Source organism: Ochotona curzoniae, unplaced genomic scaffold (assembly GCF_017591425.1).
Source record: "Ochotona curzoniae isolate NIBS_2020 unplaced genomic scaffold, NIBS_Ocur_1.0 contig_908, whole genome shotgun sequence".
Classification (NCBI taxonomy): domain Eukaryota; kingdom Metazoa; phylum Chordata; class Mammalia; order Lagomorpha; family Ochotonidae; genus Ochotona; species Ochotona curzoniae.
This window is the reverse complement of record NW_024466607.1, coordinates 1,818,644-1,836,462: the sequence shown is the minus strand read 5'-3', so window position 1 is coordinate 1,836,462 and position 17,819 is coordinate 1,818,644. Positions and strand designations below refer to the sequence as shown.

The window sequence follows — 17,819 nt, the reverse complement described above, 5'->3', positions numbered from 1 at the left end:
AACAAGGAGGAAAGAACTTTCTTTTATACTTAAAAAAAAATCTAAACATTGTAAAACCTTGAATGTGCATTAGCCAGTAAACACCTGTCCGCTGGGAATGAAATGTAATAATTCACTCCCCCTACCACGTGTTTTGGGTTAGTAAATTCTTTATGATTATATATATATATGTTCCCAATGGGCACAATAGTCAGGGCTGGGCCAGGCGGAGACCAGGAGCTTGTTTAGGTCTCCCACGTGGACGCAGGGTCCCAGGCACTTGGGCCAAGCTGCACTGCTTTCCCAGAACACTAGCAGGGAGCTGGATCCGGAGTGCGGGCAGTTGGGACTCAAACTGCAGTCCACAGCAGCACAGACTGGGGCTTTGCCGGCCCCAGAACATGATTCTTTTAAAAAAGGTGGCGAGAAATGTGTTCTGTGTCCTGCAAACGCACAAGCAGAGCCGGCCGCAAACTCTTCCTTGCGACCAAGTCCCGCACTTGCATCATTCCCAGGAGTGAGCCCCGAGCAGGGTGGATGTTCCCCGCCACATGGCCCCTCAAAGTCAGGTTTCCCGGGCTTCGAGCTCGCTTTTGCACGCTTCTTTGGCAGGTCGTCGTCCGCAGGTCGGGGTGAGGTGAGGACGCCTCTGCCTCCCATTCCCCAGCTAAACCATCACAAAGGGGCGTCTGGGGTTCTGCAGAAGTCGTCGCGGGCCTGCCAGCCAAGCTCTCCAGGCCAGGGCCGGCTCCTTTAAAGTGGGTAGGGCCACGTGACCAAGCGGGTCACATGGTCCGCCAGACAACATGGCTGCGCCCGCGGTGCAGCCAGCTCGCGGGTTCTCCTCCGGGTTCGGTCGCGGACGCGGTCGCGTTCTCCTCCTGCCGCTGCTCTTGCTCCTCTGCCGGGCGGCGGGGCACGAGGAGGCCGGGGCCGGGGCGGGCTCGTGCGGTTGCGGCACGCCGCAGCGGCCCGGGGCCCAGGGCAGTGCCGCAGCCGCGCACCTGTACTCGCGGGAGGCGAATGCCCCGGGCCCGGTCCCCGGGGAGCAGCCGCCGGCGCCCACCAAGGTGCTCGTTCGGTTCCTCGGAGCGTGTGTGTGTGGCGGGGCTGGCCTGGGCGAGGCCCGGGGTTGGTAGGAGCACACACGGAGTGGTGCCGCCCCGGAAGGCGGGCTGGGGCTCGGGGCTCCGCTCGCTCCTGGGCGCCGAGCAAGTTGGGTCCGAGCATTCTGTTTTCTTTCGTCTCTCTCAGCCTCAACTGACCTCCTGTGGTAGAGCTCATGATCTTAAACCCTCGCTTCCTTTCTTGTTAACTGCAGAAATGGGAGCCCCGGGCATCCTCCTCTGCAGCCTCTGTGCCTCCCACTTGTCTGTTGTCTTGCTCCAGCGGGCTTCGCTTCTAGAGGGTACGGCGTGGTAGTTTGTGTCCTGCTGTCCGCCTAGGAGGGACTAGCAATCTTTTGTTGCGGTCGGTTCTCTGTGCCTTGCCCCGTCCCTGGACGCCCTAGGGTCTAGCATATGGAAGTCAGGGCAGTGGGCGCCCTGCTTGCCTGCCGAGGTCTTCCTTTATCTAGTGCTCTTGTCTCCTCCCATCCCACCTTTCTTTGCTCTGGGCTAATTCTCACCCGGCCCCAGAACTCGGTGGGCAGTGCCACCTCTCGCCCGGTTTCTCCCTGCTGCTGTTTGCCTAGGCTTTGCGCTGTGACCTTGGGACACTGAAGGACCTGGGCTGTGCAGAGTGAGGGCGGGGTACTTGCACCGCCTGGTTCCGCCCGGTTGTTCTTGGCTGCAGGAGTTCCTGCTGCCGGCCCTCCCAGCAGTGTTGGCGTCTTGTGTAGCTAGGAGACTTGGTGGCTGTGTTCATGGGCGTGGATCCCTGCCGCACAGCCTTGCCCAGCTTTGGTGGTCCTTTTCTGTAATGATGAAGCTGTCCTACAACAGTGGCCCTTTTGTGGTTGGTGTGTATGTGGCTCAGAAGCCTTCTGGAACTATTTTTTAAAAAGGAAGATTTATTTATTTATTTGAAAGGCAGAATGACGGGGAGAGTTCTAGATCTTTCATGTGCTGGCTCATTGCTCAGATGGTCGCGACAGCTAAACTAGATGAACACAGAGCCAGGAGCCGGGAGCTCCCTCTGGCTCTCCCAGGTGCAGAGCAGGGCCCGAGCTCTTGGTCAGCATGGGCTGCCTTCCCGGGCATTTATCAAGGAGCTGGAACAGGAGTAGGGCAGCTGCAACTTGAGCCTGTGCTCAGATATGGGATGGCAGTGTTGCTGGCATCGGTGCCCTGCCCTGTGCGACTGGCTGCTCCCGGGCCGTTAGCCGTGTGGTTGAACCCTGCTGCTTTGGTGTTGCTCTTAACTCAGGAAGTTCAGGACTTCTGTCCGAGTTAGGAAGAAACAGAGAGAGTCTTCCTTCACGGATGTTCTCCGCGGATGGCTACAGTGGCTCCAGTGGGTGAAACTTCTGACAGGAGCCAGAAGCTCTCCCAGGTCTCCCACGTCAGTAGCAGGGGTCCAAAGCCCTGGACCGTCTTCTGCTCCCTTCTGCAGCCAGCATGTGCCGTGCTGTGAAGTACCGTGGGTGTTTGCGGGGTTGACATCACACCTTTTCCTGTCACACTGCTGAGGTGTGTGCGTTTTAGTCCACATAAGGAGCATGCAGAGCAGTAAGTGCCTGCTTTATGCTCCTCTCAGGCACTTGGCAGTTTTACCGGAAAGTGACAGCAGCAAGAATTGGGTGGGAAAAGCACACATTTTAAAGGATGGTGCATGTCTGCTTAAAAAATACACTTCTCCTTGGAGAGTGATCCCAGCAGTTTGGTAACAAGGTGTGCAAGGTCTCCCGTGTGTGCTGGCTTTGTTCTCGGCAGTGTGCACACTCAAGATGCCGGTCTGGAGGGCTCGTGCTGGCGTCTGCGTGGACCCGGCCCCGGGCCTCTCTCCTGTGAACGGTCTTTCAACAAGGTTTTGTTTTTAATCCTCTGTGTTCCCACCATGCTTTCTGCTGCTTGATAGCAGGATGTGTGTATACACATATACATATATTTATTTTCTTAAAAAAAGATTGACTGAATTAAAAGGTAGCATAACAGAGGATGAGCCTTCCACCTGCTTGTTTACTTCCAAGTTGGCTACAGAAAGCAGGTCTGGACCAGGTGGGAGCCAAGAGCCAGGAGCTTCCGAGTCTGCCACATGGATGTAGGTTTCCAGGTATTCGGAACATCCTCCAGGCACCTAAGAGGGAGCTGGATTGGAAGCAGAATAACTGGGACTTGAACTGATGCTTCCAGATGGGATGCTGGTGCTACGGGCATTGGCTTTACCCGTTTTATCACAACTCCGCCCCTCGCGTGTGTATTTTCTTTAGTTTTGTTGGTATCATCCTCTGATGTCCTACACTGGGGGCATTTTGGGGCTTGCTTTAATTTCCATGTCCCCTTCAAGGGCCTTCCAGACTACAAATGTCCTGTAACAATTCCTTGAGAGATTTGTTGCCTTTAGCAGTGAGGACAGTGTTGAGAAACTGCTTTGGAAATAAAGGATATTTGGTACTTTGAAAGATGTGCTCAGCCCTGGTCCACCTGGATGCCTGCAGTACTGGGGGTGGAAGCTGGAAGCTCAATGAGGGGCAGGCTGGCCTGCTTGAGCCATTGTCGCGTGCTGCTTCCCAGTGCCCGCGGCAGCAGGGGCTGCGGTCTGGACCTGGGGCTGGGAGCGGAACCAGGCCCTGCAGCGTCAGATACGGGCCAGCTTGCTTTATTTATTTAATTTTTCTCCTGTATGATTGAGTGATTTGAAAGGCAGAATTACAGAGGCGGGTGGGGAGGGGGAGAAAGAGAGTGAATGAGCTATCTTTCATCTGCTGGTCCATTCCTCAGATGGCTGGGACGGGGGCCAGGCTGAAGTCAGGAGCTCATGTGGGTGGCAGGGAATCATCTTCACTGTTTTTCTAGGCCATTAGCAGAGAGCAGAATTGAAAGTGGAGCTACTTGGACTTGAACTGGTGGCCATTGGGGACAGTGGTATTGCAGCCTGCAGCTTCACCTACTGCACCACAACACTGCCGTGGAATTCAGGCATTCTAACTAGCATCTTGACTACCATACTGCATGCCTGCTCTTTCAGAAGTTCTGATGTGTTCAACTGCAAAGCAAGGCTCTCCCGCTGAGACTAGAGGAGAAAGAGGCGTCATTCAGTGAGGCTGGTGCATCCATGTGCTTGTATAGGCTGAAGCAGGGAACCTGGAGCTTCCTCCCAATCTCCTGGATTGTGGCAGGGCCCTGTGCGGTTGAGCTTTTGTCTGCTGGCTCCCAGGAAATACCAACAGGAGGCTGGGTGGGAAGTGGAGTAGATGGAACTCGAACCAGGGCTCAGTATGGGCATAGGAGGTGGGGGAGAAGGCTGTGTGGATGGAGGCAGCCGTGGCCGTGGGCCTGCTGGGGAGTGTGATTCCCTGGGTGCCGAGCAGCTTTCTGCTAATCTTTGAGTTTGTTCCATTGGGGTGGTGGCCTGGTAGGCAGGGAAGGGAAAAGGGCTACACCCAAGGGTGTGTGTGAGCTTGAAGAGGTCGTTGAAGCTGGCCTGAGAGGAGGAAGGCAGGGGAGAGGACATTTGTCAGTCTGCATTGGGATGTCCAGGAGTAGATAGGGCCCAGCACTGTCCCTGCTCCCTTCCTGTCGGGCTGGCTGTTGGCTGGCAGCGTCGTCTTTCCTGTGAGAAGGTCAGTGGGGGAGAAAGTTCCCCCTTTCCTGGAAGCTCCCGGCAGCACAAGTGCAGAGGTGTACTTCCGTTGGGTCAAGGCCTAGCCATCATTATAGCTCTGTGACGAAGCTGGCTTGTGATTGGCCAGGCCTGGGTCCTGGCAGGTAGAGTTAATTCTCAGCTATACCTGGGGCGCAGGTGCCTAAGTGAGGAAATGGCTTTCTACTGGGACCTCAGGTGCTGTCACAGGGAGGGGGTGCAGTTGCTCGGTGCACAGAAAGGGCAGCTGTCACCTGTCCTTGGCCTGAGCAGGTGGCCCAAGGAGGTGGTAGCAGTAGCAGGGTCGTTTGCGCCCTGGCTCCTGCATCCCGCATGGATGTACCTTGCCCACAGAGGAGCCGGCCCTTTCAGGCCAGACCGTCGGTGAGCACTGGGCTGTCGTGGTTCTTCACCTGTGCCTCGGGCCCCCGCGGAGTGAGACACCTGGTGCCCTGGATTTCACCGAAGTGACATCTTCTGTTTGTAGGACAGAAAACTTCATTAGCGTGGCTTGTGAGGACGGCTCTGCTCAGGGCGGCGCTGGCTATTTTTATCTGAGCCTCGGGGATGGAGCCATGGCTCACCCAGTGCTGGCCGTCTTCCTCATTAACGACGGGGACAGAAACTGGGCCAGCCGTCCGCTGCACAGGGGGTGCCCACCCCAAGGAGAGGGAGTGGGGGAGGAGCGATGGTGAGCCCTGATCCAGTTGGACGCCCCCTGCCTCAGGGGCCGACTCTGCCGACAGGGGCTCCTGCGGGAAGGCCTTTTGTGGTTCCTTGTAGTGTCCTTGTGAGACTGTTCTTGAAGGTTTCTCCAAAGTCTTTGGCTTTTCTATTTCTTTGTAGACCTCATTTGTTTGTTTGTTAAAAAAAAAAAAAAAGATTTATTCATTTGAGGGCCAGTGTCGCACAGAGAGAGGGAGAGACAGAGAGAGACACATCTTCCATTGTTGGTTTGCAGTGGACCAGGCTGGGCCAGACTGAAGCTGGGTGCTTCATCCAGCTCTCCCTGTGGGCATCGGGGCTCAGACACTCGGGCGTCCTGTGTGCTTTTCTCGGCTCGTCTGCAGGGAGCCGGGACACAAGCGGAGCAGCTCAGATGGAGCAAGAGCCCACAGGAAATGCTAACATTGCAGGTCGTGGCTTAGTCACTGCACCACCACACTGACCTTGTTTTGAAATAACAAGACTTGTGTGTGTCTGGGACCGGGTTATAACCAAGTTAGACTTTTCATGCGTGGTGGATTGTTCCTCACATTCACGCTTCTGCAATTGGCAGAGATGTTTTGTGTCAACTGTGGGTAGTGCCGGGGCGGCAGAAATGAAGAATCTATTTCTGGTGCCCTTGGGAATCTGGGAATGCTAGATTGGGACCCCAGGCGTGTCACAGTTAGGGTGGGTGGAGGCATGCATCAGGGCAGCCCGCGTGAGACAGCCCGCAGTCAGGGAGGGCCTCCTGGAGGTGGGAGCCTGCAGCATGGACCTCACTCAGAAACGCGGGGTCAGAGATGGGGTGAGGTTGGGCTCTGAGGTGGAGCCATCTTGCCTGGAAGGTGGTGGGTTTGAAGAATTGAGGAAAATGCTGTGATCATATCACCAGCTTACCTTTCAGCAATTGATGCACTTAGACGATTCAGCAATTACCGAGGTGTAGAAGGGGGTATTGTGAGCAAGCTTGCCCCTCCCCCAGCCCCTGCTGCCTCTTCTAAGAGCAGGTGGAGAATGCGATTCTGTCAGTGCCACCAGTAGCAGCAGCACCGTGTTCTGTTCTCAGCTTTGCCTGGAGTGCCCATCTCTTTTCGTAATGCACTGGGAGCATCCAGCTTCTCCCTCTGCTTCCTTCCTTTCTTCCCTTTGACTACGTAGGTCATGTCACAGTTGAGCCACAACCCAGATGCTCCACTCACAGGCAGTGGAGATATGATTGCACCGGGGGCCAGAGACTGGCATCTTCACAGGGCTCGGGAGGGCTTCCCTGTGGGCTGAGCTGAATGGTGCAGGGCTCAGGAGCGCCAAGAGCTCTGGGGGCTGACACAAGACAGTGAGACTGAAGGTGAGGTTGCTGCAGGTGTCTGGGAACAGCATCAGGCGAGATGGGGTCCAGGGACAGTAGCCTAGCCAGATGACTGGGGACAGTCATTTCTTAGGAAAGCCACCTTTCATTACTCTTCCATCCTGGATGAAAATGGTCCCATTATGGGAAGCATGTGCGTGGGATTGAAGCATCCGCCAACCGGGAGGGTCAGCGGAGATGGATGAACCTGTGGTCCCTGGCACCCAACTTGTGTTTCTAGGTTTGGTTTCTCTAACCAGCCATTCCTTGCAGACGCACTGTCTTAGCTTTCATTAGGCTTTTCAGAAGCTTAGGAAGCATCAGCCTCCGATCTGTGAACGAGGCTCCAAGTCCAGGAGGGTGGGAAGAAGTCACAGACTTCATTAGTGGCGCAAGGGAGAGTGTGACTCAGCAGTCACTTGCATGTCTGTCAGTTGTCTATTCACAGAGACCGTATTGTGGTCCCAACTGTCATCACGGTCCAGTTCCACGTCTCTTCACACAGAAACCCCAGCCCACTTGAGACCTCCACCTGCCACTTCCCTGCAGCCCCGAGCGCCCACCTAGCTGTGTCCCCACCTCTGGATTCTCTGGTCCTTGTTCCACAGGAGTAGACATGAGCCCCGTGTGGCCTTGGGGAGCTTTCGAGGCGCATCCATGATGTTGCCTGGCTCTGCATTTCCATCTGTGTTGTGGCAGTCACTGTCCATCTTGCTCAGCTGTCACCCTGTGGCTTGTTTCTGCATTTGGGCTTTAAAGAGTAACGCAGCTGGCAGCTCTGTCCCAGCCAGTGTTTGTATAGAACATAATTACCCTGGGAACTGTGTCCCAGCCTGTGCCCGCAGCCTCCTTTGCCCTGGGAGCTGTGTCCCAGCCTGTGCCTGCAGCCTCCTTTGCCCTGGGAGCTGTGTCCCAGCCTGTGCCCGCAGCCTCCTTTGCCCTGGGAGCTGTGTCCCAGCCTGTGTGCTTGAAGCAGCCTTTGCCCTGGGAGCTGTGTCCCAGCCTGTGCCCACAGCTTCCTTTGCCCTGGGAGCTGTGTCCCAGCCTGTGTGCTTGAAGCAGCCTTTGCCCTGGGAGCTGTGTCCCAGCCTGTGTGCTTGAAGCAGCCTTTGCCCTGGGAGCTGTGTCCCAGCCTGTGCCCACAGCCTCCTTTCTCCTAAGGTGTAGACTGAGCAGTAGAGTCCTGGGAAGGTGTCTGTCTTTCTCTCCCTCTTTGTCGCTGTGACTTTCACGAAAGCAGATCTTATTGCCCTAAACAGATCACTTTTGTGAAGATGTTCTATTTTGTGACTGGTGACGCCTTTAGTGAAGGATACAGGAACTTCACAGTGATGTCCACAGTGGGGGTTGCCTGTCTGCTATGGCTGACTTGGTGCTGGGAGCCCAACCCCTATGACCTCTGAACCCCTGTGTTGTCCCTTTTACTGCAGATGGTCCTCATTCCTGCCGGTGTGTTCACCATGGGCACAGATGATCCTAAGATAAAGCAGGACGGGGAGGCGCCTGCCAGGAGGGTGGCCGTGGACGCTTTTTACATGGACGCCTATGAAGTCAGTAATGCCGACTTTGAGAAGTTTGTGAACTCAACAGGCTACTTGACAGAGGTAACAGTGCCTGGGCAGGAGGAGCGTCTCGGGGTGCTGGGACTGCAGCTAATGCTGGCCGCTTTGACCCTGTGCCGGGCACCATGCTGAGAACACGGGGCCTGAGGAAGGTCACAGCAAGATGGTATCTGTGTGACCTCAGCCATGCGTGGGTGGGGTCCATGTAAATGGGATATCCCAGCGATTGGAACTGTAGTGCTCGCTACTGGGAAGGGTTAAAGTTGACTGATGGGCGCTGAGTTGTAGCCGCGTGAGAATTAGAAGTTCACGGTCTGTGTGTGTCTGTGTGAAACAGATAGCTGGGAGATGAATATGAGTGTCTGCACCCTAGAAGGGTTTCAGATCTGGTCCCTGGATAGCACAGAACCACAGCCGTACCCATGACATTGCCACGTGTCATGTGTTACAGGTCATGGGAGTGAGCTCCGTGCAAACATGACATCGATTGGCCCAAAGGATTCCTCTGTCCTTGGGTTTTGGTGTCCATGGGAGGGCCTGGAGCCAGTCTCCCGTGGGTGATGAAAGACAATGCTATCTCATTTAATCTCTTGCTGCCAGCCCACCAACGGCCAGTCTGGAGATAGGAAGGCAGTTTGCCTGGAGCTGCCTGGCCAGTTAGCATTCCTGCAGGGTGCAGGCCTACTCCCTGACGTGCACCCCAAGCTTTTCCACCTGTGAGTGCCAGCCAGCGTCACTGTGCCTTCAGGGTCCCCTGATGCCGATGGCATGGGTATGGGCAGTGAGGTCAGTCTGTCTTCTGAGGTTGTGGTAGTGCCACTGCTCTGGGAGTGGCTGCCTTTCCTAGGAGGCAGAGCCAGACCTGGGGCACGTTGTCTGCCCTGAGAGTGGGCGTGCTCTCCAGCGCTGCTGCCAGGCCTCACCCTGTGGCCCCTGAACATCCCGGACTGGGACCCAGCGGGCCTCCTGGTTGGTGAGTGTTAGGTCCCTGCTTGTGTTCTAGAATGCTTCCAATTTCCTCCTGAGAATCCTTACCTTGTGTTGAGTTTATGGAGCGCCTGCTCTGTGTTTTTAGGCCACTAATATACGTACTTAAAGTAATTTGAGAGTGGGTGTTGGAAGCAAACTAGCATGCCCTGGTTCTTTGGGACTTAAGTAGCTCGAGGTCTTTGTGCATCTTTGTGGTTCCTTTTGTTTCGGGGGCACATTAGGCCTGTTTGGCTGTGCTTCACACTTGTACGCTGCCCCGCACCGGGCATGTGGGTTCATGTTTGTTGAGGAGGAGCCACCAGTGTCTGAGGACTCCTGTGCAGGTGGGCACCTGGGGCTCTGGATCTGTGGTGCACCCGTCCCTTCCTACTCTCCACGTGACTCCAGGAGCAGCTGATGCGTAGCTTCCGCATGTGATTTTGAACGTCCTCTCTGCCACGTCTGCAGCCTTATCAGGCAAGCAGATCTTGGTGTGAAAAGGGACTTTGTAGGGACTTTGGCTGGCTGCGTTTCCAAGTTCCCAGTGGGTAGAATGGCTTTGGTGTGTGCAGACGCGCGGGCCCCCCACCACAACTGCTGGCAGCTGTCTGTCTCCTCTCCTCCAGGCCGAGAGGTTTGGTGACTCGTTTGTCTTCGAGGGCATGCTGAGCGAGCGGGTGAAGACGGACATCCACCAGGCAGTAAGTGATGACCCAGTGGGCTCCCCAGGACTGGCCAGGTGTGAAACCCCACCACCTTGCCCCTCTCTTCCCCCAGTGCTGCGCCATCCCCATGTTCATGGATGGGCTCAGTCTCCCGAGTCACTGTGTCTTGAAAAGGGAGTGGGAGGAAGCGTTGAGTCTACTTTGAGCTCTCACTGGAGCTAGCTGGAGCTCAGCGGTCCTGTCTCACCTGTGGCTGTTTCTAGAACAGAGGATTCACATTCTCTTGCTGCAGTCTCCACCTCTGGGGGCAGGAAGGAGTGAGGGCAAGCTGGGAGCTTGAGTGCTCGGGCACTGGGAAGAGAGCAGATCTGTGACATGGTGTTGGCCTGGGCCAGGTGACTGCAGCCCACCAGTATCCTCCTGTCCCTGTGTGGCCGTGTCTTCCTGGGCTGGCCTCAATCTGTCCTGTCTCAGTAGTGGGCCACCCTGGCCTGGTCCCCTCTTCCATCTCATCACTTCGGTGGTGGGAGGATGAGGCCTTCCCATGGGCAGATGCACCTGCCACGTGCTGCCCTGTGTTTTAGATGAACATTTGCAAACACTGGCTTAACTCCATCTGTGTGTCAGCTTCTCAGGTCACTATGAGTTTCTGTGACACCCCTGTCGTGTAGTCTGTTGACCTCACCTCCCCTGCTGGCCTCTGAAGGCAGGTGGGCAGGTGTGAATGGCTGGGCCAGGTCTGCCCTGCTGTCCCTGAGGGAATCAGGGAGGACAGGGGATGCAAGTACTTGGGCCGTCCTCTGGCACTTCCCATTAGCAGGGAGCTGGATTGGAGACTTAGGGCTGTAATCAGACACTCCCGTAAGGGGACACAGGTGTCCCAGGTGGTGCCTTTACTTACTGTGACACACACTTGTTCCCTCTCTTTCTGAAATGTCTTTATTGACATGTAATTTACATACTGAAAGAGTCACCATTTGGTGGATTGTTGTGTGTGTGGGTTATTTATGTAATTGTTGTGTAGCAAAGCAATCACCACAGTCTAAGTTTAGAACATTCCCACCAGTCACAGAGAAGCCTCTGCTTGGCATCTTTCCATCCCATCTGGCCGTGGGCATCAGCCCTGAGTCCTCATGGAGGAGATACGGAGGTCCTTAGTGGGCACCTGGCCGTGAGCATCAGCCCTGAGTCCTCATGGAGGAGATACGGAGGTCCTTAGTGGGTACCTGGCCGTGGGCATCAGCCCTGAGTCCTCATGGAGGAGATACGGAGGTCCTTAGTGGGCACCTGGCCGTGGGCATCAGCCCTGAGTCCTCATGGAGGAGATACGGAGGTCCTTAGTGGGTACCTGGCCGTGGGCATCAGCCCTGAGTCCTCATGGAGGAGATACGGAGGTCCTTAGTGGGCACCTGGCCGTGAGCATCAGCCCTGAGTCCTCATGGAGGAGATACGGAGGTCCTTAGTGGGCACCTGGCCGTGGGCATCAGCCCTGAGTCCTCATGGAGGAGATACGGAGGTCCTTAGTGGGCACCTGGCCGTGGGCATCAGCCCTGAGTCCTCATGGAGGAGATACGGAGGTCCTTAGTGGGCACCTGGCCGTGAGCATCAGCCCTGAGTCCTCATGGAGGAGATACGGAGGTCCTTAGTGGGCACCTGGCCGTGGGCATCAGCCCTGAGTCCTCATGGAGGAGATACGGAGGTCCTTAGTGGGCACCTGGCTGTGGGCATCAGCCCTGAGTCCTCATGGAGGAGATACGGAGGTCCTTAGTGGGCGCCGTGATGTCTCTAAGGACAAGGCCTATCGCATGCCATGCCCAGCCGGGGGCTAACTATTTCTCTGAGAAGCTGTTACATGTGTAGTTGGAAACATTCCAAAGATCCCATCTATGTCATGAATGTGCCAGGTGCTGGGGTTAGTCTGCTCTGTGAGTGTGCCAGAGGTGTTGAGGTTGGTCTTGTGTGTGAGTGTGCTGGGTGTTGGGGTTGGTCTGGTCTATGAGTGTGCAGGTGTTGGGGTTGGTCTTGTGTGTGAGTGTGCAGGTGTTGGGGTTGGTCTGGTTTATGAGTGTGCAGGTGTTGGGGTTGGTCTGGTCTATGAGTGTGCAGGTGTTGGGGTTGGTCTAGGCTGTGAGTGTGCAGGTGTTGAGGTTGGTCTAGTCTGAGTGTGCAGGTGTTGGGGTTGGTCTTGTGTGTGAGTGTGCAGGTGTTGAGGTTGGTCTGGTCTGTGGGTGTGCCAGGTGTTGGGGTTGGTCTGGTCTATGAGTGTGCCGGGTGTTGGGGTTGGTCTAGGCTGTGAGTGTGCAGGTGCTGGGGTTGGTCTAGTCTGAGTGTGCAGGTGTTGGGGTTGGTCTTGTGTGTGAGTGTGCTGGGTGTTGGGGTTGGTCTTGTGTGTGAGTGTGCAGGTGTTGGGGTTGGTCTGGTCTATGAGTGTGCAGGTGTTGGGGTTGGTCTTGTGTGTGAGTGTGCAGGTGTTGGGGTTGGTCTGGTCTATGAGTGTGCAGGTGTTGGGGTTGGTCTTGTGTGTGAGTGTGCAGGTGCTGGGGTTGGTCTTGTGTGTGAGTGTGCAGGTGCTGGGGTTGGTCTTGTGTGTGAGTGTGCAGGTATTGGGGTTGGTCTAGTCTGAGTGTGCAGGTGTTGAGGTTGGTCTGGTCTATGAGTGTGCAGGTGCTGGGGTTGGTCTAGTCTATGAGTGTGCAGGTGCTGGGGTTGGTCTAGGCTGTGAGTGTGCAGGTGTTGGGGTTGGTCTAGTCTATGAGTGTGCAGGTGCTGGGGTTGGTCTAGGCTGTGAGTGTGCAGGTGTTGGGGTTGGTCTAGTCTGAGTGTGCAGGTGTTGGGGTTGGTCTAGGCTGTGAGTGTACCAGGTGCTGGATTGATCTGGACCGTGTGTATGCCCTGTGCTGTGACTTGTATCCATGCCCTTCAGTGTGCAGAAGTGAGTTGAAGGTTCTGTGGAGTGTTTGTCTCCACTTGTCTTGTTTTACTACTGCCTTCTTACTCTGTGGCACTGTCCTGGTTTGGGGGACACAGAGGATGATAGTATTCCAGCAGCCTGAAGTTACTCACTGAGCCTCAGGCTATATGCAGAGGTCCAAAACAGTAACATTATAATGGTGCCATCACAGGGTAATGAGAGACTGATGTAACAAAGCACCCTGCAACCCCCACTTGTGAGTGTGCCTTCCTTCCCCCAATGTTAACACAGCTGAGCTGTTTCCGTGTGGTGGAAGCAGGTGTCCCCTGCAGGGGTGGCTCTCCCTCAGTGCTGTCTGTGTAGCCGAGTGCTCTGAGCCATGAAGCTCATTGTCTGCACGGTCCTTCAGGGAGTGGCTGTGTGGCTGGGCCGCCTGCCGTGCCCCTGTGGCTGGGAGCGCCTCAGTGCTGGCCAGAATTTGTTTTGCTGGGTGTGTGTGCTTGATCTTGCCTACACGGTTCCTTTTGCTGGGTGCATGCGATTGGTTCATTGTCTTTCCTGGGAATCCTGTGCCCCGATTTTGCTTTGTTTGGGAATGAGACTTTGCTGTTGAAGCCCGGCGAGAATCCCATGTTCCTGGAAGGCTCCTATCCATCGTCCCAGGACTTAAAGGTGTGGTGGTCCGGTTGGCTGGTTCCGGTGTCGATGGTTGTGTGTCGTGTGGCATCTCGCAGTTGTGTGTGAAGCTTTGGCTTCTGCTGTTCTTGTCCTGTGCCTTCCTGCTGTTTTCTTCCGTGGGGGGTCCTCACACGTGAGCCTCCCTTAGGATTCTTTTACTCAGCTTCGGTAAAGATGTATCTTTGCAAGCTCTTCTACCTTTTTTAGTTTCAAGTTTCTTCCTTGTCTCCTGTGTCTCCCGAGTGACCTGCTCGTGTTTCTCTTTCATTTCCTGTTTGCAGACTCTGTTCCTCTTTTGATAGTCTGTGGTCCCCGTGTCCTGTTTCTTCTAGCTCTTTTCTGCTTTGCTCTCTTGCTTTTTAAAGTTTATTTATTTGAAATGTGGAATGATGGGGCAGGGGTAAGACACACAGGGAAATACTTCATTCATGGGCCCACTGCCCACGTGGCTGCAGGGAGCAGAGGTGGGTCAGACTGAGGCAGGAGCCTGGAACTCTGAGTCTGCCATGTGGGTGTCAGGGACCCTGGCACGTAGGCCGTCTTCTTCTGGATCAGAAGTGAAGCGTCTGGGACTTGAAGCGGCACTCCTGTGAGACACCAGTGTGGTAGGCCGCTGTGCAATGTACTGCAAAATGTTGTCTCCTCCCCCCCATGTCATCTCCTTGGCATTGGTACCTCCTTAGAAACAGGTTTGGTTTGAAGTATTTATTTTCATTTTACTTGAAAGGTAGTGACAGACAGAGAGAAACAGACACATCTTCCGTCCACTGGTTCACTCTCAGAATGCCTGCAGCTGCTGGGGCTGGGCCCTACTGAAACCAAGAGCTTGGAATTCCACCTGACTGTCCCACACGGGTGGCAGGAACTCACGGATAGGGCTGCCAGCAGCCGGCTGCCCGGGTGTGCCTGGCAGGAAGCTGACACTGGCGGTGGGACGCCAGCCTGTGCCCCTGCTTGTGGGGGTGGTGGTTGCTGTTTGCATGGTGTGTCTTTCTGGCACTCAGCGTGATCATGCCATGCCTGAGTACTGTGTGTGGTGATCCAGTCCTTGTTGCTCTGGCTGCTGTAAGTGCCTCAGCTCGTGCCCTCACGGTGAGCTGGCGTTGCCCTGTGTGCCAACGTCACCTCTGAGCTGTGGGGCACTGTGGCTGGCTGCTCAGCCTCCCATCCCGGCCTGCCTTTGCTTTGGCCTGAGCATTTTAGTATGCTAACTGCCTCTTGCCCACTGCTTTCCGCTGTCTGTTGTGTGTAGCACTTTTTTTTCCTCCCCCTTTTAACTTGCAGTATTTTGTTCAGCTTTTGGTGACAGGATGGCCCTGTGGTCAGCTAATGAGGTCTGTGTGGCATTGGTGGCTGAAATTGGCTTTAGTGTCAGCTCAGGCCAGGGTGGCCCTCCTGCCCTCTGCGTGAGAAAGGATGTGCCGTTTCCTCCAGCATTCTCACAGGTGTTTAACTGTTGTGCCAGTAACTTTTCCCTTGAGTACATCTTGCTGATTCCTGACAGAGATGTTAACAGTCTCTGTTTCGGAGGGCCGACAGGTGCACAGGAGCAGGTACGGCACACAGCCCGCAGCACCATCACCCCGTCAGAGTGCTCGGCTGCCACTCCAGCTCCCTGCAGAGCTGTCTGGGAAAGCAGGCCAAGCAGGCCCAAGTCCTTGGGCTCCTGCCACCACGTGGGAGACCCAGGTGGGGTTCTTGGTTCACGGTTTTGATCTGGTTCAGCCCTGGCAATGCAGCCATCGGAGGAGTGAGGCAGTGGATGGAAGAGCCTTCCATGGCTCTCCTGTCCTCCCTCCCCCTCTCACTGTGCCTTTTAAATTAAAAAAATAATAATAATACATAAATAAAAAAGAGAGAAAGCCTTAAAAGTCAAGTCTTCATTTAAGGCGGCAGATTGGGTAACTTCTGACTATGTAGATGAGCTGTGTGGTTTTCAAGCATACATTCCCACATCCCTGTGGAGTTGAACATTCTGGCTCAGACTCTGCAGTCGCACCGTCTCGTGCTGACCTGCGGGTCAGGGTTCTGCAGCTTCAGGTCGTCATGGACACCTGGCCGGTGCTGGGTGGGAACGCTGGGGTGAGTTAGACCCACCCACGCTTTGAACAAATGCGGTGGCATTCTGGTTTTGCTGGGAAGGATGATACATATCTGTTCTTAATACTTCATTTTTTATAAGAGTTATACAGAGAGAAGTTATAGAGAGTTATATATAGAGAAGGAGAGGCAGAGAGAGAATGAGATTTTCCATCTGATGGTTGGAGATGGACCTGTCCAAAGCTAGGAGCCAGGGACTTCCTCTTGGTCACTAACATGGGTGCAGGAGATCAAGAACTTGGGCCGTCCTCTGTTGCTGTCCCAGGCGCATTAGCAGGGTGCTGGATCACAAGTGGAGCATCTGAGGCTCAAACCAGCTCTCACACGGGCTGCCAGCACTGCAGGCGGAAGCTTAACTTCCTGTGCCATGGTGCTAGCCCGTTTTCAGGACTTCACAGAAGAGGAGCGTTTCATGTGTTTGCCCAAGCTGTTGCTGTCGCAGGTTCTTGCGTCCTGGGGCAGGCTCTGGGCTCCCTCTGTCGTAAGCTCTTGGGGCTTCTGCTGCCTTCTTTTCATGGCCTTGGCCACTGCCTCCTCCTGGGGGTTTCTTGAGTCTTCTCTGGCCCGCTTTGCGGGGTGCGTTCTGTGTGGGAGGGGGCTTCCTCCATGTTGCCCCCACTGTGCTTGTAAAGCTGGGTGTCCCAGGAAGCCATTGGAGTATTTGCTACTGGACGATTGGTTTTGGAGAGCAGTGGACCCAGCCCTAGCTGACTCCTCTCGTGTTGCAGGGTCAGCCTTTGCTGGACTTGGTCCCCAGGTTCAAGGTGGACTCCCAGTTGCTCAGGTTCGGTTAAGGGCTGGCTACATATCTCTGAAAGCAATCGTTGTTTGCAGGAGTGTGGAGTCAGTGTGGAATGTGGGCTGAGCACTCAGATCCTGATAACCTGGCAGGTAGGAGCCCAGCCTCGTGGCACCAGGGCGGCACAGTGACCGGAGAGCCAGTGGCCTGGTCAGAGCCAGTGTAGATTTGAGAGCTCGGGTTACAGTGACCTTAACTTTCCTCGTAAGGCAGGGTCATTTGAGGCCTAATTCAGGGTAAGAAAACAAGTGGTTCTGGCATATCTGCTCCAACTGTGGGGTCTGCGTGGCCAGCCTTGCCAGGAACAGAGCTGGCCCAGGCCTCCACCTCATGGAAGAGGTGGCATGGCCCAGGATGGGGATTTGACTGGCGTCAGTGCCACGTGGAGGGGGAGTAGCACGTATTGGTGCCCAAGAGCTGGGCTGCCTGCTGCCTCCCCAGCAGGCCTCTGCTGGAGACCGGACGCTTGGGTGCTTCCTGTGCCAGGGAGGCACAGGGTGCTGGGGGATCTGGGCCTGCGGAGAAGGGACTGGCACAGCACTCACCCAAGCAGCCCGTGTGTTCGAGCCACAGTCAGGTTCACTGGCGAGGTGGGATGTGACCTGGAGCCCTGGAGCTGCGGAGTGATAGAAGCATGGTCTGCTTGAGCAGTGCCTGGAACCGGCAGTGGCTGGGGCCTGGTGGGAGGGCTCTGGTTGTGAGGTGATGACACTAAGCAGAGACTGCACAGTGAGCAGGACCCCCGTTCCCACTGACGGGAGGCCTGAGCCCCGGGACTATGCGGATCAGGGTCAGGCTGCACAAGAAGCCTCTTGGGCCTCAGGGGCTGGGGTTTCCAACACAGAAGCCAGGAGCAAGTGTAGGATGTGGCTCTCCGGAGAGGAGATGGCGGTGACCCCTGCAGGGATTCTGGGAGCGCCCGGGGAGAGGGCCTTGTAGAGGCAGCAGGAGGGATCCTGGCACGGAGCAGCACCCAGAGCCCAAGGCAGGCCACAGGGCAGCCTGGACAGGAGGACAGGTCCTCACCCTCAGCTGTGCAGGCTGTCTGCAGATGGCGGAGGAGGACTCCATCTGTTTTCTGGGGTCAATGGAAACCTCCCCAGGAACAAGGTTCTTTGTGGCTGTGTCTTCAGCCCCTCTGTTACAATGATTTGAATGTGAGAAGACGGCAGCTGGGAGGTTTCGGGTTTTTTTTTTTTTCACAATGTTCCTGCAGATGTTATTGGTTGCGTATTCTCATTCCAGATCAAGTTTGAAATCTACAGAGTTTGAGCTTGTTACGGTTGGGGTTTCAGACTGTCAGATGAGGGCGCTCACTCCAGAGTCTTGTGAGCCACTGTGGGGAGCAGGTCCATCAGCT

General features: G+C 55.5%; 1 protein-coding gene across 1 annotated transcript in view; it reads left to right on the top strand.

The window, feature by feature from the left end:
* The first annotated feature begins 785 nt into the window (after positions 1-785).
* SUMF1 (sulfatase modifying factor 1) overlaps positions 786-17,819 on the top strand; it is a 41,385-nt gene continuing 24,351 nt past the window's right edge. The window contains exons 1-3 of the mRNA XM_040995100.1: positions 786-1,049; positions 8,206-8,379; positions 9,933-10,007. Coding sequence (XP_040851034.1) covers positions 786-1,049; positions 8,206-8,379; positions 9,933-10,007 — 513 coding nt within the window. The remainder of the gene's footprint in view (positions 1,050-8,205; positions 8,380-9,932; positions 10,008-17,819) is intronic.